Below are 24,614 nucleotides of genomic sequence, written 5' to 3' on the forward strand. Positions count from 1 at the left end.
CTTCTCATATGAAATGAGCTGATTATTGATCATAATTTAACTTCTTTAGTTCAAGTAAAAGGATAAAGTTTGGTGTAGTTGATGCAAGAAAATGATCACAGATTATGAAAGAGGACTTCAGGTTTAAGTACGTATATATTCCCTCAGATTTCCTTTCCATCATTGAATTGGGAAACAGTAAATGTGTAAACATGGATATAATAATGACGGGAAGAATTTTTTATGGAAAGCCAGATGAATGGTCTGTCTCCTACATATTTTCTCCAGTAAGATGAATATGAGACTTAAATCTTCCAACATACTATCCAACATCAAAAATTTTTGGAGCGGCAGGAATTATTGATGCATCAAATCAGTGGAAATTGGAAGAGCAAGTTCTAAGAAGGATGAATAAATGCATCATCAGCCAGGGAAGATGCCCTCTATTTAAAAGACAGATTATTCTAGGCAATTCAATTTTAAGAATATATTCCCAGCCAGGGAAGCTGTCCTCTATTTAAAAGAGAGATTTTTCTACGCAATTCAATTTTAAGTATATATTCCGTCTATATATAGCTTTCTTCAGATTAATATCTTAGGAAGGGAAAAATATCTGCACAGCGTGTTTTTGATTACCAGTAGGGCATTGACTGACTGAGTGTTCAGTGAATGCCACCGAAAAATCCCTGAAATTTCAAAAAAATCCTGCACAATATGCAACAGCTGCAATTGGTCTTGAAATTCATGTTTTCTGAGTCTTTCCTTTGAAAATGCGATGGGTTTTTTCTAGATCCTAGGAGTACAATATAGAACTGTATATTTATGCTCATAGGGATACGAAACTTAATTGTGTACATTGTTTGAGACAAGTAGTTATGAATGGACAAATTTAGCAAGAAAATCATTGATGTTTGAGAATTTCCAATAAATTTAGACATTTTCATGCTCTAAAAAGCTTCAATCAGAATTTTTATAAAAGCACTCACTATCATTGGAATAAAAACATGAGTTCCTCGAGCAATATATAAAAAATGTTGATTATTCCATTTCATGCCTCCATTTTGTACACTTTGTTAAATGCTAGAAAATTTAATTTTTTCAAGATGATGTAATTGGGTATTTTAAGGTGAACCAATGATTGAGGTCATGTCAAACTACAAGTTATTAAATGAAAATGCAGTATCCTTGTTTCAGGCAGGGTTTGGACCCATGACCCTTAGGTTAGTCATAAAACCTAACCACCAAGTTTCCGTTTGGCTCCAACTACGAGCTAATTTCAGACAAGGAGAATAACATACAATTAGCAGCAAAATTCAGTACTACTTGGCGATTATACACACCAACAATAGGTGATGTATTGACCCAATATCCTATGTGGCTTGGTTCTTCAACTTTCAGACATTGCTCTTACTACTCACCCTACTCTTACTCCCAAAAATTGCTCATTTAAGAATTTTCAGAACAAATATAACCTTATAAGGCAAAACTGCAAAGTCCTTCTCCTCATCAATCACTTATGTGGCATGAAACATATGTGAATAGTAAAGAATGCCTCAGGGCTTAAATTTCCTTATAAGAGGATGAAAACATGATGTTCACAAGAAAAGGTAGTGAGAATCAAATTCTTTACCAATTGAAGGAAAACTTATATTGTGAACCATATATCATATATTACCTTTGTTTTTTTTAAATTGAGCCAAATTACAATATATGAATTAATGGAAAATTAACCCTGGGGCCCTCAGAGGTAAGAAACTAAAATAAAAACTGCACGATGATAACACTTTTTCAGTTACAATTACTTCATTATTCTACAGAATATACCCCCAGTGGTCTGATGTACACTTGAAATTTTCAAATACTTCAGACTGAAACAAAAACAGTCAATGATAAGTATTTTTGTGGAGCTCATCACTATTACATCAATATCTTCCGCAGTATGTGTTTCTCAGCTGTTCAACGATAATCACCTGAAGTAAGAATTACTGAATTAAACAGGCCACTATGTTGAAACCACATGTGGGCCAAATGTGGTTTCAACATAGTGGCCAATTATTACCACCCATAAAAAGGAAAGCCATTGGAAGGAAAAAGAAATTAAACTACAAAAAAGAAATGAAGATGATCACATAAGATGCATCTACCTACTTTACAAGTAGGTAGATGTATCTTATAGATATATCCATATAACCTATATTTGTTCACTGATATGAAATTCAAAGACAAAATCAAGGGAATTGAAATGCATAGTTACAAAGATGACGTTAGGCATATAAAACTAGCACACAAATACTGATGACCCTTGCAGAAGTATAATTCGCAGCATACACATGTCTGTCTCAATTCTCTATCCCAGCATGTAGTGCACAATGTAATGTTTACAATGATAATTCGCATTGAAGCAGCAATATTATTATCAGTTTTGCAGTTCATCATTATCATACTGCATTTTTTCAAAAGAGAATATTAAAAATGTAGGTACTCTGAGAGTTAGGTGAAATGTGGTGAGTATTCTTCCTCAGGACAGACATCCTGAGGAAGGAGACCTTTGAAGAAGAACTGATGAGAGACATATTTTTCCAGAGATTATGGTAGTTCAAGGTGACTCTGGATCGTTAAAAGTGTAAGACAATGCTTAGTGACTGGGTGATGGAAGAAAAATCACAACTAAATTTAAGAAAACACTAACAAGGAAACCATTCCATTAAAGCAACAATATGTTAAAATACACCATGTCCTGTAAAGTGCTTGAAATATTTTTGGGAGTTTAATAAGAGACCATTCATAAATTATACTTAGATGATTGGAGCCTTTCCTGTTACAACAAGAAAATCTTTTTCCAAACCATTCCAAATACCACCAATAAATATGCCACAAATGCAGTAATCTTTATTTCACACTAATGATTGAACTGAATTTAGTGCTAAAGAACTGAAAGACTTTCTTGGAGTGTTGATAAGCCTTTACCAAAGATTATTGGCATGGTTTAGATGCTTTGTTCATTGATCATTTTTTATTGACACATGCCACTTTGTAGATTTGAAATGTATAAAGATATCTTCATGTGAGTGATATTGTACAGGAGAAGATTTGTATTTTTTCTTAAGAATTGAGGAATCAGTGATAGATACTTTCCAAGAAAAGAACCAACCAAAAGCAAATATTATAAAAAGTAACCCTTTTAACACAAGATAAACACCAGGAGCCAGAAATTCATAAAGATAGTTTATGACAATATTCATTTTGGGTGACTACAAATAGATATTCGAAACTATTCATGAAAAAAATCATTGAATAAAGAGGGAAAACATATAGGTTTCTGCCCATCCTCATGACTACATACATCAAAAGAGTTCATTATCTACTGAAAGAAAGGATCAAGGATATTTCAACTGGTATCAATTGGTAACAAAAGTGTAGACAAGTTTACCTTACTATACTTGGGACAATATTTTTGCTTTAGCCAATTATGTTACTCTACTTGGCTCTTACTGAAGTGCATACTTCCAAAATCAAACCTTAACAACAAATTTGCTACCTTATCATACAGATCAAGCCATAGATACTGAGCTGAACATAATGTTTCTAAAATATAACCCATTCCAAATTGAAAATGTATGATACGAAAAATTCTGAAAGATGTCTCCGGTTATGATCGATGTTTTCAGGCTTAACTTTGTGGAAATCCATTATAACTGAAGTAGAAAAAAAACCAATATATCTTTCCACCAAATTTTTAATAGGTATTACTAGTTTCAATGCATTGGCATCATCAAGAGTGAAATCCATGTGACACTTGGTACATGAGGATAACACTGTTACATTGAAATAAGTTTCTTTTTACTTCAGTGACGTATCCTGTGCTCGAAAATGGGGATCACTGATTGTGAAGAGTAGTCCTCAAGGTATGGCTTTCCCAACTGCTGAAAACAACTCCCTTCTCCATCAGCAGAAAGATCTGAAGAGAGCTGAGTATGTTTCTTCTACCTCAATTGCTCTTCTCCTTCCCTAAATATCCTCATCATCGTCTCTTGCTTGAAAGGGCAAAGTGCGGAAGAAATTTGGGATCTACCCTCACTGCCCCTCAGATGTCCTCCACCCCTCAAGCACCTGGCTTTACACAAGTCTCTTAATTCTCATTGTTCAGAGACAGTGGCTTCATTACCTGGTGTGACATGAAGTAATTTAACGTTTTTCTAATTATGTACTCACTATCACCGGCATATAGCGTCAAGTTCTAACTAGTAATAACATTTTTGCACAACACAGATTCCTGTTCCTATATTATTTCTTCAGCCTAAAATATTATTAAAATCCATTGAAAATGTAGTTACCATTGATTCATTCATTATATGAAAAACAGTAGGGAGGGAATCTAAATTATAAACTCAAGTTTAATGTTGATATCTTCTAATGCTAAGGAAGTCAGATCATTTTCAGAGCATCACATTCAGTATTAAAAACTAGGCTTAAAATAATCAAAATACTCAAATATGTTGTTTTCCTCTGACTTTTCAATTTCATTTCAGGATAATTCATGAGTAGTGCAATTGTTCACTAAATACATTATATCTTTGTTTTGACAACTCCAAAATATTTTACAGTTATTCTATTAAAAATAATATCTGTACATTTGAAATTTTGGGCCATCAAATATTTCATTTTTTCTGAGGATATGTGATACATATAAGTGTGAATACAGTCTTTGAGGGTTTTATTTTAAATGTGGATAGATTTATTTGCCTACTCTAGTCGAAGAGTGAAATCTTAAATACTCTTTCATTTACCACCCATCTACATCTTTTGCTCAGCATTTTTATCTACATATACCATGGTGAACTTACTTTTATGGAAATGGCCCACGAACGCGAAGCATTCACACTTGAAATGGCTAATAAACTAAGGACAGTGTGCCTTTACTAATTACTTTGTAAAATCCATAATAGGATAACTGGGAAATGGCATTAAAAATATAACTCAATCAAATCATACCTTTCATCAGCATAAGTGAATTTCATGTCCAGACTATGCTTGCTCAGGAAGGTCTGCTTGCCCAGAGGGATCTCAATATTTGAAGGATGTGGGATAGGCTCCCCAATTGCCACCAAGCATGGCTGCTGAGGGTTCCCATTTTGCTTCTCCTTTTCATTCACCTTGGTGTCACCCCTGAAGCCAGATAGCAAATGGCCCAGGCAGTGAATAACCTGCAAGATAAGATTTGGATGATAACCTCATAACTGGCACTATTTCTTGATGATTTGGATGAAAAGATGAATTTATCATGTACCTCTCATTGTTTCGATTGATCATATCTCCAAAGCAGGAATACTTCACCAAAAATGACAAGTTGAAATATGCTGTTTTGACTCCATGTAGACATAATAAACAAAGTTGCTTCCACCTCAAAATCCTCTAGATGCACTGTGCATCACAAATAAAGTGAAGTATCCAGTAAAATTGTGATATTTCCAATTGAAAAATATTCTCAGAAAAATATTTAAAATGTGATGAGGTGCTGGCAGTAATGAAAACCGATTTCAATTAGGTAATATACCAATTTTGATCTATAAAAATATAAATCACTAAAAAGAGCCAATTACCTATATCAGATAGGTATATGTGATATTTAAAATTCTTGGGGTACCCAAGCAATTTTCTACAAGCCAAGAAAACATTACATTAAAGAACCTCCATTAAAACATGGTACCACTCTTGGTAACAAACATGCTATCAGGAATTTACTGTGACTTTCAAAGGCCATGTCTACAAATTGATCAGCACCATTACCATATCATGAAACATCATTTGCCTATGAGAATTTAATGAGACTACACTTGAATATTATGAGAAGTTTTAAGAGTAAGAAATCTATGAAAACTAGAGTTTCAAAGATGTAGAAATGCAATTGTTAAATCTTTATAACCAAAAATTCTTATGGATATCCCTGATAGCCTCTCAAAACATACAAATACTACAGTGAAAAGCTAAGGCCATCACTCAGAATAAAGACTAATGAACAAATCTTATTGATGGAAAAATAAATTTTCCTAATGACTTAATTTTTATTACAGTACATTTCATTATTATTAATCTTGCTAAGGACTACAATTACATCTGTGTCAGCTTTGTGATTCTATTAATTGTACTCAAGTGTTAAACTTGACAACTTATGTTAAAGCACTCATATGGAATTCATCTCATGACTCAGAAGTATTAGACATTTATTCTTAATAAAATGCACAAATAACCTAACTTTTTCTAATCTTCTTTAAAAGTTGCCTCAAAGAAATTCAATTCCACAGAGGGGAAAAATAATTCAAGTGATCTTTCAATGATGCAACACCCCTTAATAACAATGAGATATAGAACTCAAATACACTTTTTTAAACTGTTTTTGTATTTAAGATTCAGAGGAACAGGCTATAAAAAGATCAGTTTAAATATAACAAGCAGTACATGGAATTTTGGCTGTTTTGAGAGTTGAAGTCACAATGCACTAACATCCCAGCCAGAGAATCTATTCAATATAGTCATGAAAAATCTACACTGTGTTAAGTTTTGGGTCACGTGGCAATTACTTAGCTCACTATATGGTCTGATTTGCAAATGATGGCAATAATTCAAGTACAGTTTTCAAAATGAAATATTTTCATTTTATGAAAATACACTCTTAAATGCCTAATTTTCTGTGCAATAATGAATCACTTTGCTTATTTATATAGAAAATAATCTTTTGATTTTGAATATTTACACACACAAAATAATTATCTACATCTAAATCTACATCAATACCCTGCAAGCCACCAAAAAGGTGTGTGGCAGGGGATTATATCAAGTTATGAATATCAATGGCAACAAAGAACACATTTTTACCTAACAAACCTGACTGAATAACTTCAAAGAACTTTGCGAAATGCCATGGAAGTTACTTCAATAGTGCCACCCACTAGTGTGCACCAAAATGCAGGTATTTCATGGAGTAAAAAATCACTCAATTTATGCTAAATAACTAGTAAACAATGAGAATTGTACTTATCTGACTAAATACTGTTACTTTTGAAAGAAACACGGAACAAGTCATTTTAATAGAAGACTACAATATTAATCAAGCTATAACTAGCAATTATTTTCACTGCTATTTAAAGTTTATTAATCCTTGGACACCCAAATTTTGTACATTAGTCTGTTTGGGATACACAAAGAGAGTCAAGTTACAAGTACTTACCTTATAAGAAGCTGATTTCACATTCACGTTCCTTCCTTTGCTGGTCAAAGTGCATTTCAACCGGATAAAGAAGGATCTTGGGACTGATGGCAGCGTGACAGATTTAGTTGAAAGTATCTCATTTATTTCATCATGATCACATGGATGGGTATAGTCATATATGCTATGTCCCATCATATCAATCTGCAATGAAAAAATAACTTATTTTTAAAACTTAAACTGATGTCTTCTTAAAAGTAGAAAAGAAAATAAAAAATATACAAGAAAGGCTTACGGCTATTAAGCAAAAATATATTTTTGTCTTTAATAAGAAAATTTTGGCATAGGAAAAAATTAATCATATGAGGAGAATTAGCAAATTTCTAGTTGTACTTTCTTAGTTGATATACACCAAAAAATAAATTAATTCAAATAGAGATTAAGACCTTGATTTATTTATTGATAATGCAATAAGAAATGTGAGAGGAAAAACATAAGGGCATCATATTAATACATTATTAAAACACACTAAGTTTGCCTGCATTATCCACCCTTTCCTATGCTTGTAGAAGAAAGAAAGCAATTTATTGAATGTACAGAGAATAATATGAGTTCAAAATCAATCAGAAAGGGAAAGAAAAAGGATCATTGATCCTCAGGATTTAAATTAACTGTAAGTTAGAAATGAAGTACATATTTAAAATTCGATTAAAAAATGAAGTTCGAAAAAAAATTGAAGTTTCTTTTGAATGATATGAATCCATACATACATATTTCCTGAAATTAATATACATATTTTCAATGACAAAAGTGAGTGAGTGAGCTCGCTGATGGACACACCTGAGTCAATCCAAGATACTGGTTCACGTTTTCTGAAAGGAACACCAATTCCCCATCACCAGACACCACCATTAAGAAACCTTCCAAAGCTTTGAGAAACAATGAATCATTGTTATGGCATTTTGGTGGCTTCTTTTTGTCTGCATTTGGGACTAGAAGAAGAAAAAAACCATTGAAAATTTTAACTGCTCATAAATACAAACATGCATTATAGGGGCATTTAAAACATTTGGAAAAACAATGCATACATACTGAAATTATTCCTTTTTTTAAATTTTTTACATGATTTATAATGCTGAAAATACAAAGGAAAGAGCCTTTTCTTTTTGATCATGAATGTTCATACTAAGATGAAATTAACTATAATATAATATTTATTCTTTTCCCCAACTCAAATTATGCCCACTGTGGTAGGATAAGATTTTCAAATTTTATATAGTATGAGCTTTAAATGTGACTTTGTTTGCCCAAAGAAAAAAAATTTAATGAATTACATTTGATTAATTAAATACCACAGGGAGGCTTTCTGTTTTCCATGGGTTACATATATATGTGCCCCCACTAGCAATGTAATAGCATACCTTCCATTGCCCATTAGGCATAAAATATTATGGAAAGATGAAAGAAAAACCTTTGGGCAATAAGGGACATAAAGAGTTATTTTAACATAATACTAACTATAAAAAAGTCACCTACCCAATGTTGCATCAATTGCATTCAGTTTAGAAGAATGTTTCTCACTTCAAAAATTCAATAAAAAGGTGTATGTTTATAAATACAAAGAAATGCACAATTATATATATATATATATACACACAATTTAACTTTAATTAATAACTTGCGAGACATATTCAAGTCGACAAGACTACCTGCAGGTGCCCCTGTCTCTTATCTGCCCCTGTCCGCACCATGCAACCAAATACTGCCATCTTTGAAGACCCACCACCTACCTTACTAACAATTCCCAATCCGATACCACCTGTACCTCAAAAAACATTTTATACCACCTCTCCTGTAACTTCTGCCCTGCCTTCTACGTGGGAGAAAACACCACAACCCTTTCCCTCGGCATGAATAACCACCACTATTCCACCAAATCTCCTTTCCTTAATTGTCAAATCCCTACCCACACTACTTCCCACGACCAATCTTTCGATGACTGCTTCTCTGTTTAGGTGATTGAAACCCTTCCCAAATCTGCAAGTAGCAAAGAGGTAAGAGCCCACAAGATGGCACATATCTGGGCGCTCCAGTCATTCAAACCTTTCGGGCTGTATCAAGCCCACTGAATCCATCCAATAGCCGCCTACATATCCCCTCCCACTCCCTTGTCCGTTTCCAATTCGTCCCTGACTTCTCCTCCCCTCACCCTTCCCCCACACACACCCTCTCCGCTCTTCCACCGAGAACGGCATTCTGACGATGACGGCCGTGTCATCGAAACGTCAAACCTACAAATGTGAGTGTCCTTTCTTTGTGTTTATGAGTTTTTAAAATCTATAGCAGGGCTTTAATATATTTGTGCGTCGCCGAAGAGCGTTCTATTTCGAAGATATATGTATATATGTGCGTGTGTGTGCGCGCGTGCGTGTGTATGTGTTTGTATATATATATAAACATTAGAGGAGTTTAGGGATATCATCTATTTTTCATTCATTAAGAAATTTCACTTCCGAAAAATTCATTTTAGCAATACACTAAGCACTGATGAAAAGGAATTACGAAGAACTCCTTTCGGAGTTCTTGGAGTTCTTCGTAATTATTTTTATTGGCCTTAGGATCTTCTTCCTTGAGATTATTTCTTTAACAGCCAATAGCTCCACATCCTCCACTGATGAAAAGGGCCTCAGAAAGGAGAGGTTCAGTAATTTGAAGGATCGAGATGGTGCGGGGGCAAACGTACTGGCTTCCCACCCAGAGGGCACCGGGTTCAAATCCCGGCGGTGTTGAATATTTTTCAGAGGTATCTCGATCCCTACTTGAGGTGCTTTGTGGAGGGCACTTTAAATGAGTACGCCGTCCATCGGTTGGGACGTTAAGCTGCGGACCCCTTGGCGCCTTTCGTAAAGAGTAGGCTAATGCCGACGCTGGGTTTCTCTCCACCCTTCATCCTTCTATCCCCTATGGCGCAAATGACCTCAGTTGTCGGTCGCCTTCCCTAAAAACTACTACTACTTCAGTAATTTGATAACTTACGTGTTTTAGATACAACCGAAAAGGAGAGAATCGCAAGTTTTTACTTTGGATAACCACCCAATGAAAATTGCTTAATTTTAATCACATTATCATAGAGGCTCAAAGGTATGAAATTTACAAAAAATGCCACAGTAGTCAAGCCAAAGGGAACATGAGGGATTACTTCAAGCTATCACATTAGCGTGTAAGGTGCAAAGAACACCTGCATTATATTTGCCTTTCACCAATGCTAATTGAACGATAGCCAGATATTTTCAGAATTCTTTGGCAAATTCAGGTAATCCGAGTTATTTCAGTCATGGGAGAACCATATAGTTTTAGGATGTTTAAAATTGATTAAATACGCTTGTAATTGATCCAATATTGAGCAATGGCACCCCTAGCCAAAACTTAAAAATTTCGTCTTATGCCTCGCCTACAGTGCATTTAAAATATACTCTTTGTACTTAGTACGGTTTTCCAGACGATTATGGACTCTTACCTAGCTCGAAAACGCTGCGAACTTTGAGATAAGAAATGGCGAGTCGCATTACGGAGGCCTTGTCCAACTGCGCGCAGGCGCTCTGCGAGATCGGCAGAGCCTGCGCCAAGTCTGTGAAGATCTCCGTCTCTCGACTCCTGCGACACCTGGCGGCATCGCGGGATTTCTCCTTCCTCTTCTCAGAATTCCTGAAGAAGAGAAAAAAAAACTTGTGAGAATAAGAAACGAATGCAAATAGACAAAAATTAGGGTAAGACATCATGCGAGGAATTACTGAAAAATGGGAAATATTATTAAAGTGGAGTCGGCCACTGAAAAATCCAATCTTGGGTTTAAAGAGTGACATAAATGAAGGTCCGAGATAAAAACAAATGACGGGTGATCTTAAACTTAATGGAAATACTTTAAGAGGAGGTTAGAGCTAATAGCATGCCGTGGTTAGCAGGATACAATACTTTGTCATATATTTATAATCGTACTATATTACCAAGCTGAAACGTTTGTTATTCAGCTAAACAACGCCTTAAGATCGTCTACAGGAATACTTGGCAGGGGATGTTAGGTATTGGATTTCTGTTTCTGGATTTAAAAGTACTTCTTTCGGCCCTTAACAATTTGTTACGGAACTCGTTTCAATGCCAAGAAGCAGATCCGACAATTGCCGACTTTTAGATGACTGAGATACCAGCAAATGCTTCAAAAATTAACTAGTTCTTTTATGAAATATAAAAAATTGGAATTCTTCAATTACCTCTCCGGTAGACAACTACATAACTGTAGAAATGTATTAATTCGTTCCATTTAAAGAAATACCAAATAAGTACAGATGATATTTTCAGGCAACAAACGATCAACCCTGGTTTTGTCGTTTCTATTTAAGATCTCCTCCATTCAGAGTAGATCGTGCCCGCATGCTGGTCCGCGTGAACTCTTGACCCAATGAGCAAACGGGGTCTATCATAGGGGGCAAGAGAGGGACAATCCATCGTAATGCCTCAGACTCTTAGCGGGCCCCCACACTCATGCTCAAAGCTAATTACGTGTGGGACGAGACACTGCTAAAATATTAAAAAGCTGGAGTTTTATTCATCTTTTGTCATCCTTGCTGATTTGAAGGACGCCCACGAACTTATTAGGAAATGGGGCAGTAAGAATACGGAAAATGTCATCATGGCAGCAATAGAACATTAAAAATGATTAGCTATATACTGGAGCATAGTGTTAATTCACCAATACAAGCGAAATATACTGTTCATAAGCAATGGTCTAGGACTAAATATGCAGATAAATAGAAAACAGCAATAATTAGAAAATAATTTTCTTAGATTTACATTAATGGCATAAGGGTATGGTACTAGGTAAGTAAAGCAGAATGAAGAAGAAGGCAAATGAGGCAAAAATAAATATCTCTTGAATGAGCGCAATGAATGAAAGGGAATAAAAACCGGGAATAGTGATAAAATTCAAGGAGAATTGAGTTATCGTGCGGATATTTTTCGTAACAGAAATACGAAAGAAAAATAACCATAAAAAGGCAAACAGATAACAGCCACATTTATACGTATTTCTGAATGTTTTTAACATCTTCGATTAAACCTATCACATATTTATTGTGAAAAAACAAATCCAAAGGGAAATCAATGGAATTGAAAATTTTGAAGATATTTACTAGTACACAAATATTAAAAGACCCTAAATTTGTCCCGTGTGTAAAGGGACAGTTAAGGAATTCTCATAAAATTCAATAGCTACACAAGTTTTGAAGAAGTCCACTGCGAGCGGAAAAATAAATGGGTTTTGGAAAGACCAGCTTCGGTAAACTATTATGAGATTGTCGAGAATCAATGCTAACGCTGATAATTTAGACTGGCACAGCCAAATTCTTGACCATAAATATTCAGAAAAGAAGACCAAAATCAGCGTCCATGCCATCGGTGAGATATGAGATCACGATGGCTTTTATGTCATTCATGATAAAGATGTTCCGGACAATGAGAAATATTTTAATTCACGCAGAAGGGCAGAATATCGATGCAATGCATAGATATTTCTATGATATACCCGTGATGTAACAAAATATAAATAATTACTCATCAAATAGCTTCATCATTTTCTATTTGCCCTTCCATTGTCGATGCATTTTCTTCATTGATTCCAAAAATTAACCGATCGAACTGGTATTTAATTGCAAAACACAATTTTTTTATTATTTTAACTACTCTGGCGTACAGCCACATTGAAAATGCTGTTAAAACTTCCACTATCCGCGTGCTTTGCGAAAGGAATTCATGCGATTCTTGAAAATTTTCCACTCCAACAGCATACACACCAATTACTTTTAATTAAACCAATATATCATTTTCTTAACAAACAAAACGCGTAGGGGCCGAACAAACACAGCGAGAACAGGTGAAACGACCTTTCACTTTTCACCAGTAAGGAATTTGACCCTTGCAGATTTTTTTCGATAATAAGTGTAATAATAATAAGGCGGGTGCAGGCAAGACGATTTCAAGATGGTGACACGTGATATTTGGAATCACATGAAGAGAGGAATAAATTCATTGGCCAAAAAAACCGCCCAAGGTTACTTTTTAATAACGGTGGGAACTGAATGAATGAATCCGGAGTAAAAAAGTCAATCAGTGCGTCACGTTCTGACTGTTTTGTATGAGTGTATCTAGCACAAACAGAATTAGCGGACGATATGAAGAGACTGCAGCGCACGTGAACGAAATCCCACCCCCATATCTCACCATCAGAGAAACAACAAAACTGGTTAACACGGAAAATAAAACTGAAGCAAATAAACACTTCGAAATGATCACGAAGAGACGTGGAACATTTTCCGCTCGCTGCGTTGTTATTTTTCAGCGCGGGATTTTTCGTCACGTGCAGCCAATTAACGGCAGCAAATAAAAGAAAACAATACATTTTAACTCGATGCGCAACAGTAGTTTCGAGAAAAAGTGTGCAGGAAAAAGATCTGCTTCTCCCATTTACTCACATTGCCAATCGAAAAAGAAACATCAACTACAAGGTGCAGAGATGACAGACAAAATTATAGGAAAGGCTAGTCGTAAGTGGTAACGACATTCTTAATTAAATGTTCTCGGCTAACAAACAGTACTCATCAATCAATGAAAAAAACATAATACTTCCTAATCTTCATCCATATGGAAAGAAAAAAAATGTGAACGCATAGCTAACTTTGATTAGGCATCGCTTCTTCATTCCCCGTCGAGTTCTTCAATTATTTGCAACAATATGACTCTTTCTTTGGCATTCATGCAGTTCAGGCGTGACTCAATTTATTATCACTTATCTGCACTACATTAAAACAAACAGAAAAGTTTCCGTGGCATCCAATTGTTTTATTGGCACTCTTATTGGGATAAAATATCGAAAGGAAACTTATGAAACCATTTTAGATCCTATCAAGCAAGTAGGCTTATCTAAGAGGTGCCTCTATAACAATGTTTTGAAACACAATTTAGTTTCAAGATTAACATTTTTCAATTTTTAAGACTCGGGTATTACATTAAATATCCACAAGTTTATTAGATTTATTTTCCATTTATTTATTGAGTCAGGAAATTTAAGTTAAATTCGCATTATGTTTAACATCTTGGCTTTGCAACTGTTAATAGTTTATCCTAATCAGATTTATACTTCAATCGTTAACATAAATCGGTGATCTAATGGCGAGGTACCAATCGTTTTGCACGCATTTTGAAAGAAAAGTTTATTTTTTTAACAATAATTTTCCTTGAGCGTTAATTTCAGAGCTCTTTTCTGCTTCCGGAATAAGCTATTCAATATATTTTCATCATACTTGTATTTCCACAAGTTAGAATGTCATCCAGGATTACAGTACTTTTCACGAAATCATGGAAAACGACTGTTTGCACTTCATCTGGCAAAATAAAATGAAATTTATAAAGTTGATATGACATTCAATCAGCTCTGATCAATTTATATTATTTTTTATTTGTTTATTTTATTATAGATTACATGTTCCTGTAATTATAAGTTTTCACCTATAACCAAACAATAAGGTATACTCGTTTCGTTCGTATAATCCTATCGTTTGATATATGCTGAAATCATGTTTTGCTTATAAAATGGACAGAGAGGAAATCAAACGAAAATGTTCCATGGGATGAGAGAAGGGTGTTGGAAGAAAATAGAATAAGGTATGACAAGAATATGTAACAATTTCCAACGAGTGTAAAAATCATTCGCCTTGACCGGGATTGGAACCCGGATCCCTTGATGTTCAGAGGAGAGCTTTAGCCAATATGATATCTAAGGATGATGAATAAAGCGCTCGGCCGGACATCGAGGGATCCGGGTTCCAATCCCGGTCAAGGCGAATGATACATACACTCTCAATGTTAATGTCTCAATGTTATTATGCACATGTAGCGGATGACTCCGTTAAAAGTTACTGTCGCGGCATCTTCCGCAGTTTTTTTGGAAGTATTGAGTGGGAATGTGATGCTGATGACTGTGAAAATAGGCAAAAAATATCATCTAAGTGGACGAAAAATACAGGAGGTAATCCAATGTTCTCGGATCGACTACGGAATTGTAATCGGATCGATTGCATGAGAATGAAATATCAACGGGCTAATTGGGTCTCCTTCGAAAAACGAATATATTAACTTCACGAGCAATTAAAGAGTCCACAAACAGTAATAAAAACATTTTTAGGAAATTCACTCTTCACATTTGACAACTTCACTCAAAATTTCGACTCTAAGAGAAAATGCCTTAATTCCATTTTATCCCGGGTCACGGACACGTGACCGTGATCGTAGCCTTGTTTGCAACCTAGCCATTTTCGAATGATTAAAAAAAAATTCCAGTCGAAGCACTACAGGTGATTGGTTTCCCACACCAACCCCGAATGGGAACGAACCAAACCCCTTTTTGGCGTGAATGCTTCTTTAGAATCCGAGAACTCGTGTCGTTCGGAAGGCACCCACCACGTGGGCGCGAGGTGGGGGTTTCGTGGGAGGGTGATGATCGTATTTGAAGGGTCAGTTACTTGATCGATCGGTTCTCGCACCGACAAAAATACTACACTGATCGAACGCGAATCACGAGGGAGACAGGGAGGCACGCGTGTCAAGGTCACGAGGTTAAAGAAATTGATTCAATCTATGAAATTCGTATCGCGTGTTGTGACAACGTTCCTTCACCCCTAGTCCCAGAGGTTCCAAATTCTTCCATCTCCCTAATGGTAGTTAATGCTACGGATTTTCTCAGGGGAAAACCTGTTCCTCATACTCAAATATTCGTACATATATCCCGTAACGAAGACAAATAGCTCGCATTTTGTTCAATCAAGCTAAAAGTACCACGCTGCTAATAAACCGGTGACCATATATCCTTAATGATTCAAACGTTTTAATTAGCAGTCATATTAAAAGAATTAGCAACTGAAGAAATATTAAAGCTCTTTATTAGTCAGGTGCGCCATAAATAAGGGAATAACAATGAAAACAACTTATTTGTGCAACATACACCTGTACATTATGACGATGCTCGGTGATAACAGGGACATTATGCTACCAATCAAATTCAAGAAAATCGCTTAAGAATAAAACAAATAGTGCTTGAAATAATCTCTGCAACCTGAAAAGTGCACACATTTCTAGTCAAGCATCCCTAACCAGTAGCGGATCTAGGAAACCTCTCAATGGGGGTCATTTTCGCACACCAAAGTTGAATAGAAGAGCAAATTTAAAAATAATCGCAATAATTTAGACCTCACAATCCACTCTGCGGTAGATAATTCTATTTTATGGGGATAGTAGGCATACAAAAGTGGTATTGGGCCAATAGGAAATATTAATTTTCAATATCATTTAAGGCGAAAATATTCCTCATAATGGGTGGTGGCCATTCAACTCCTGGATCCCCCGTGCCTCTCTCCCCCTAAGTGCTGTGTGATATTGGAGCATTAAAGGCCGCTGAAGATTTGTGCTTCAGCTTGTAGGTAAACATTTTTACAGCTAAAACAAGTTCCCCAGATGGAGATTTACACTTCAACGTGCAGATCAAGTTGCTTAGAGATTTTAAATATTTATTTCGCTCTTTTATTTGCTAATCAAGGCATCTCGTTTATCTGTGCTCCGATACACCTGCGCATTAGGTACAGATATTCCCGTAACTTGAAGTTGGAGGAACCTGATGCCTGCGACTATGAGCATCTTTTATGTTTTCTAATTTACCCGCCATGGGACTTGCTTTTGAAGACTATCTTCGACACTCCTTTACAGGTCCCAAGAGGCAGTTTTTGATGTAACTTAACGTGAGATATTGTAGGCTCGATTGTTAAATACGAATTTGGAGTTGACTTGGTGAAGTCTGTAAGTGTGACAAATTTTACGAGTTTGGACTTGAATTCTTCATTTGTATTTACCATACGTATTCCCTTTGATGCGATTGAGCGAGCGAAAGCGTGTTGCAGTGACTTTTCCAGGGCATGAAAACGATGAGTGGATAATAATTTTGCCAACAATAGAGCCATGGAGGAAAGCGAGTTGTTGCTTTGTTTTATGATTTAGAAATTTCCCAAATTCCCACGATTTCCAACACCTCAAAACTTTGCGAAACGAGAAATCAATGGTAAACACCGCCGCATTTTCCCCATCATTTACCCTGATGTTATAGTTGACCTTCTCTCGCCAACTGACATGTTGCTCCAGGAAAACATTCACTACTCGTTTTATTTCCCCTTACCCTCCTCCTCACTCCAAAAGCCACTGGATCGATTACAATGCCCTCTCTCGTACACGTGGCGAAGATTACCCGCGAACCCAGACGGCTGACGGGCGTCAGCAAGCAAGGTCACGGATTGGAATGGGCGTCATCGAGAGACTATCAGCTTAAAATAAAGGATCGGCGGATTTATTACATCTATATCCTCATACTATTGCCCAATCAGAGTGCTCACTTTGAATACTACATTAATTAGCCACTCCTGTAGTCGAAATTTTTGCACACAATATCGGTGATTACAGGGAGAGTACTAGGACACTTCAATGCGTTAGTATCTCTAGTGAAGAAAGCCGAGATACCTCAGATAAGCCGAACATTAATAGAACGCCCATAAATTACACGCGATCACTTGTGTAATACGAAAAACATGTTTATTAAAAGTGCATGAATTAAACAATACTTCCTTCGACTCTATTGAAAGTTTGAATGGCGAAGGAAAATATTTCTACTGCAACAAAAGGGTAATAAAGTAAATTTTCACGCTGAATATGTAATATACCTACCACTTTTCAACATAGTATATATTTGTTTTATTGTAATTGAAATATAATATTTGTCAATGTGGACATTGCCCTATATGAAAGAAAATACCACGTTTAGTAACAGACAGAGCCTACGACACATCATAGTTTCGTTTTGGGGAAACAATCCACTTCCCTACTGTATGCCGTCCGCGATTTCCCCCGCACATCGGTCCACCAGGAAGATACTATTATCTCGAGGATGCGAGTCATTCCAAAAGTGTCCTTAATAATCTAATGGAGAACTTTTCAATAAAAATTAATTAGAAATAAAAGCTCAATCTCCCGAGAGTTCCAGGAAAGCGATATCTCCTTTTTTTGAGACACTGACTAATGAGTCTAACTCCAGCAAACGTAACGCGTTCATACTTGAGGCTGTGAGGAATCCATCATTTTCAGCTCTTAAAAAAAAAATAAAAGTTTTCGGCTACCAAGGACGTCCATCCCTTACGCAGCAAGTGTACACACACGTGTTGGCCGGCGATCACACTATTGATTCCGAAGGCCTCTGGCCGAAATTTGAATGGGGCCGAATATAATGGTCCGTACATTGGATCATGCGGGCTAAGGCTCCCTTTCTAACGCCTATTGCCCACCGATGAGCATCAAAGATCTAGTGGAATGTTTTCTTAGACCCAAGTAATACCCCGTTTTGCACTGAATAGAGAATTAGATCATGATTTCAACAAAAGGGGACTTATGCCAATAGGACCATAACTTTGGTTAGGGAAATGTGAAAGTATCAAAGTTTCTTCAGGGAAACCATTTTCCTCGTTTCCGTGATGGTGATAACATTCAGAGCTGTTCCTCCTCAGTGAAAACTTTAATAGAACAGGTCTCCTCAGGTTGTATCTATGGCAAAAACACCAATTTTTTCAGCTATCAAATTAACACATTATTCAAAATGGGGTGTTTTAGGAACGTGTTTTCATTTATTCTGATAAAATTTCTACGTGGATCAAACAAGTATCGAAGGAGAGGGCAAATGAAAAGATTTTCCCCTACCCGGAGCCCACAGTTATTCACTGTACTACCGTTTTCAGTTCTACTTAACGCCCACTAAGAACAATAAATTTTTAAACCTTCACATTAAACCCCGATCGCATACATGGATCAGTTCAAGGTAAACCGCGAAGACTATTTCTCTGATCACCTTAATATCGCTCATATGCAGAATAACATGGGGAAGAAATTACATATTAGTCAAGAAACTCGGCATAACTTGGGATAAAAATAACTATGAAGATCCACGCAATACCTCGGCGTGACGTTATCTCGCGGTAATAAGTTTGCGTCTGGTTCTTGATGCCGTAGGCAAAAGTGTGATAAGTCTAATTTGAAAGTTAATATTTGACGGATAAAACAACAAACATTTGGGTTTCTCATGCTTATTAATGACAAATTTCCCTCCCTCCCTTTATTTAAAACCTCTCCCTCCCACCCTCACTCATCCCGACCTATTTAAACAAGAGACCCCAATGCATCTACCATTGTAACAGCATGATTATGGTGTTTTATCATCAAAATCCGGTCATCACATCAAATTGCTAGGCATATCACAAAGCGATTATTTTATTAATTTACTGACACGAGATTCCTCCGAATTGACACGCCAACCATCAATTTCACTAATTAACAAGTGACAAATGAAATTCGGAGAATTTCGATGAAAAAGGCGAGTTCAACATTCCATTATCACCTTCGGAGACGGATAACAAACATTCATTCCCAATTATGTCACGCGCGATGCCTAGCACGTGAGCTATGAAGTGCCATGTGCTTCTTTCTTTGTTTGTTTTGCACATTCCACTCTTTCATGACTTATTACTTTTTCGTAAAGATTAAACTTCTTCCCCAATGAGGCGACATACATGGATCAAAAGATAAAAAAACGTCCGTGTTTACACAACAACCGGAGATTACGCAACAGGGATGTCGCGCTCCGACGAAATGTCGAGACGACAAGGTCGCCAACATGCATTTACGGATTGGTCCGCGACGAAATCACGAATAAAGCATCTCCCCTGTGCGGGGCATGGGCCCAGGAGCCGTCGCGCCGCGTTCGGAGACCGCCGACAAACGGCCACTCGACACGTATCCCCGATAAGAGGAAGAGAACGTGGTTCCTTGATGTTGACTCTCTCTTTATCTGCCGTCCCCTGATATCCCAACGTGGGGGCGGGGGTGCTCAAGTATTTAACTGAGGAATGGTCATTATTGGAATGGTCAGCCGCCAACCGGAAGATCCAAGCACTGAAACGCTCCTCCCTTGTGTTTACCCACGAACGACGGCCCAACACGTGCTCAGCCGTCCGTCGATGATGACGTCGCCAATGTCTTTTTTTTTAAGAGATGAATTTTCGTACCCCCCTCCCAATTCGCCAACCTCTTTTGAGATACACCGCTGGCGACGTCACGTTTCCGACGGGCATCATCATTCTGAAAAAAGTCGTGGATTGAACGCCAAGCTGAATGGAAAATTTACAACACTGACTGTTATCAACTGGTCTTCCAAGATCTAAAAGTTTAATGAATAAAGCTGATTTAATGAACCCTCTGACTAATATCAACACCAGTCAAAATGACATTAATAACAGCTAAATTAACAAAATTTTCATCCTCAACGTAAGAACGAAAGAAATACCTTAACTATGGACGACCCTCACGATCTACTCGAAAGTGCCGCTTACCTGAAGGACATTTACAACAATTCAGAAAAGGCGATTGCACGTAAACTTAACAATGATTCAAGTTTTCATTATCCGTTCAGCGTCTTCATTGAAATTATGGACGATATTATGATATTATACGACGCCCTGACTCTTAAAATTTGTTCCCATTCCCCAACAAGTGCTTCCATGACTTCTTCCCATAAACTCTTAATATAGTTGGTCACTCATTGATTTTCTCATAATCCAACTTCTTCTTCTTAATTTTATCACTCTGGTGTTACCCTTTAGTTTAAAAGGTTCATGTTCACCATTCTCTCTATTTCTTCTTAGCACAGCTCCATTTTTATATATAGTATACGTATTCACTTCCAGTTTCAGTTGGAAAATCACCCTCATTTGAGTTTCTTTCAATTATCCCACGTGCTATTTGACCCAAAAAAGGATATATTTATTGTACTCCCTTCAAAGTAATCCTCATCAGACAATGACAATTGATGATTTTTTTTCATATCCTGAGAAAAAGTTTTGGAAATGCACATTTTGACACTGCTTTCAGATCACTCTACGAGTATGCTACACTTATCTCCTCTATGGTCCAAAAACGTGGGTCTTTCAGTTCTTTTTCATCTTTAGGAATAAAATAAAATTCGCGACACAAGGGTTTCATTCCAATGCAAGGGCTATTACTTACAGGAAATAATCGCATGCTTGACTAAAATTAACACTTTGGCGTTTTGATCTCGATTACGACATTCCTGTTCACAAACAAAACTAAAAAAACAATGAGATGAGAAATACACGAATCCATCTCGAAGACACCATCCATTCATCGAAAATTAATGCGGCTTAGGCACATAGGCGATGTCAGATAGCCAGAAGTCAGTTGCAGCGAGTAAAGTCGGTAGATCTTGTAGACCAATGGTTAATGGTATATGGAAACAGCAAAATTGGTCCAAAAAATTATTTTAATACAATAAGACAACTTGCAAATCTTTATAAATTCATCTTCCACCTATATTCGGAACCCAAGTTTTCTCAACAATTTCACTAATTGAGTAGCTTCAGACGTAATGTGGTGGAAGTCGAACATAAAGAATCAATCATGTGATGCTGACGTAATACATCGAAACGGTCGTTATATAAAAATTATCCAAGTGGAAAAGTGCTACGATCGGTTATTATTTCCCTCATGTCTGACAATTGCACCGGTTTTGATGTGATGAGAGGTGTGGACCCCTTTTAATCTCTTTCTCCCTCCATGTTCCTACCCGTCTGCATGGACACAAAGAAAGAGAAAAGAAAGCCACTCAGACTGAAAGATGCACATGTAGGGAATTATACGAATAACTCAGAAACCACCACCGATGAAGAGAAATGAATAGAGAGGGGGACTGAATAATTTCAGGAAATTCCAATAAATAATAAATCTTCATTCTACTTCTTGCCTTAAAACACTGACGAAATGATTTTACCAGAAAGAAAATAATGCTGTAATGACGGAGCAATTCAATGTTTCTCCCGAAGTTTCGAAATGAGAATCTAACTATGTCGGCAGACACCGAAAATTGGCACTAGTACTAAATATTTTTCTTCCTTTCCTACTATCATATTTATTTACAAGATAAATGGAAGGTTTTCCTTGCCGGCCCTGGTGACGGTAGGGTGACGTCCTCGCCTACCAACCCAGAGGTCACGGCTCCGATTCCCGCCTGGGTGGATGTTCCTCCATCTAGGGCTTTGTTGTACGTAATTGTCTTCAATGCAATGTTAGGTGGAAGAACGGACTAAAGTCTCAACCTCGCCCAATTAAGTCGATAAATAAAAAAATCATATTAATAACCTGATAACAAGAACCAAAACGTTGGATTGGAAAGGTTTCAATCACCTTTCTTGGAAATTTCAAGAAATTCTATTTACTATGCATGATGAAACCAGCCCATGTCCCTGATCCTTCACAAAATGAATGCGTTACATTAAATACAAACGGCCGCGAAATATGAGGGCCCTCTGTCAATGCGCATTTGCGTCACCTCCTGCTGCTAGTCGAAGTTCATTCCGGAGGCATTTAAATTACAGATTTGGACGAAATAAACAATGGAATCGCCATTTTTTACCCGTACTGACGTCACTGCTATTCACGTGAAATGTCGGCCGCGTTTGATTCGGTGGGAAAAGGACTAGCTGGCTCAAGCAAAGGTAACCCCCAGGATATTCAATGACGAGTTGAAAGTTTATTAATTCAGGAATACAAGAGCACGTTTGAAACAACTTACGAAACATAGGTGAGAAAAAGTACTCCATGATAGAGCACGATGTAATGGATCATTAAAAGGGATTAAGTTTCCCGAAATAAATCGGATTTTTGCGATTCGCATTCAAACGGCGCCTCCAAGTTTTTAGGTACCTCAATGTCTTCTTTCTCGGGTCTGGGAGTAGATGCAGTTAAACTCAAAATACGCAGGTACTCTTATTGAATATAAGGCATCGATGGCTGCACTCTAAATTGCACAGGATTCCAGTAGCTGTAGTAGAGTGAGGAACGTTTTCAACACTTCGAACTATATAGTGAGTGCACACGAATAGCCTGTCATAGTCCGTTTTCCTCACTCGTGTGGTTTAACACCAATCGAAATCATCGTCAATTGAGTGAGGCATGCGGTGATGGTATCATGGGTGAGTACGAAATGTATGCTCGTGGGTGTGGAAGAGTTCAAAAAAGGCAGAACGTCGTGTAATAACGAACCCAAGAAGTCTCGGCCACAGGTCAGCCGGTTTTTCAAGTGGGCAAAAATAACTGTTACAGAAGCGTTCTTAGCGGCCATGGAATCATGGCGTTGTGAAAACCTTTTACGTATAGAGATTATTTCGTAATAACAAAAGTTTGAAATTCCTGGTTGTAGTAATTTGAAATCATAACATAATTAGGAGACCTTAGAATTTGAAGGCACCTCATATATCATTGCATATGAAGACGAAAAACTAATGAGTTTGCGAATTAGCACCAGTTAACTTATCATTCCACAGACTAAGCAGAGGTTTAGTTGATAAAAATGCCCTAAGGAACAACCGTTCTAGCAGTTCCAACCAAATAACTCTGAAATTGACGACATGTAGGGGCTAAAATGTACCTCTGGCGAAATAATAAGGCAGGAGAAAATGGAACAACAAAATCAATCATAGCGACTCTGGAAGTATTATCTCATGGAGTACATCCGCTATTGATATTATATCATCTTCAGGTGCCAGGAGAACATATCAGATAAAAATGGCTAAACCAGGCTGTAATCTCCTAGCTCCACGTGGTAACCAGACAAGATTTGAAACGATTTTACGAAAACAGATAAATCCGCGAAGCACATGGAGTTCAGGGAAAGCAGAAGAACTCAGAGGATAGATTATTTTTACCAATAAGAGGATCCAAAGGTTGAGCTCGCCTCGCTTCAGAAGCACGTTTTAATGCAAATAGTCAAAGCACTTGAAAATGAATGTGCTGAGATCCAGGCCTCGTAGCGGTTAGGACCAGATAACAAAGAGCTTGCAGGGCTATCAGGAATGGTGCTGTATATCACGTAATTTTTCGTCACACAATCCACGCTGGACACAGACAGACCCTCCGGTGGAATCCCAAAAATGCTATATGCTGGAATGATCCGAAGCAATTGGAGTGGGAAAGCGATGTAGCGGTGGCCATCGTACTGGCTTCCCGCCCAGAGGGTCGGGGTTCGAATCATGGAGCCGGCAGATCCTTTTCTGCAGTATCCGGATCCCTACTTGAGGTGCTTTGTTGAGGACACTTTTGATTGAGTACGCCGTCCGTCGGATGGGACGCTAAACTGCGGACCCCTTGGCGCATTTCGTTAAAAGTAGGCTAATGCCGACGCCAGGTTTCTCTCCACCCTTCATTCTTTCCTGTCCATCCATAATTACGC

At 37.1% G+C, this 24,614-nt stretch overlaps 1 protein-coding gene across 2 annotated transcripts in view; it reads right to left on the bottom strand.

The window, feature by feature from the left end:
• LOC139698975 (protein similar-like) overlaps positions 1-24,614 on the bottom strand; it is a 581,257-nt gene that overhangs the window by 298,017 nt on the left and 258,626 nt on the right. For both annotated transcript variants that reach the window (XM_071597969.1, XM_071597968.1), the window contains exons 2-5: positions 10,701-10,888; positions 8,024-8,175; positions 7,205-7,387; positions 4,972-5,183 (exon numbers count right to left, since the gene is read on the bottom strand). In XM_071597969.1, coding sequence (XP_071454070.1) covers positions 4,972-5,183; positions 7,205-7,387; positions 8,024-8,175; positions 10,701-10,888 — 735 coding nt within the window. The remainder of the gene's footprint in view (positions 1-4,971; positions 5,184-7,204; positions 7,388-8,023; positions 8,176-10,700; positions 10,889-24,614) is intronic.

This window comes from Hetaerina americana, unplaced genomic scaffold, assembly GCF_022747635.1.
Source record: "Hetaerina americana unplaced genomic scaffold, ioHetAmer1.1.p SCAF_9, whole genome shotgun sequence".
Lineage (NCBI taxonomy): Eukaryota > Metazoa > Arthropoda > Insecta > Odonata > Calopterygidae > Hetaerina > Hetaerina americana.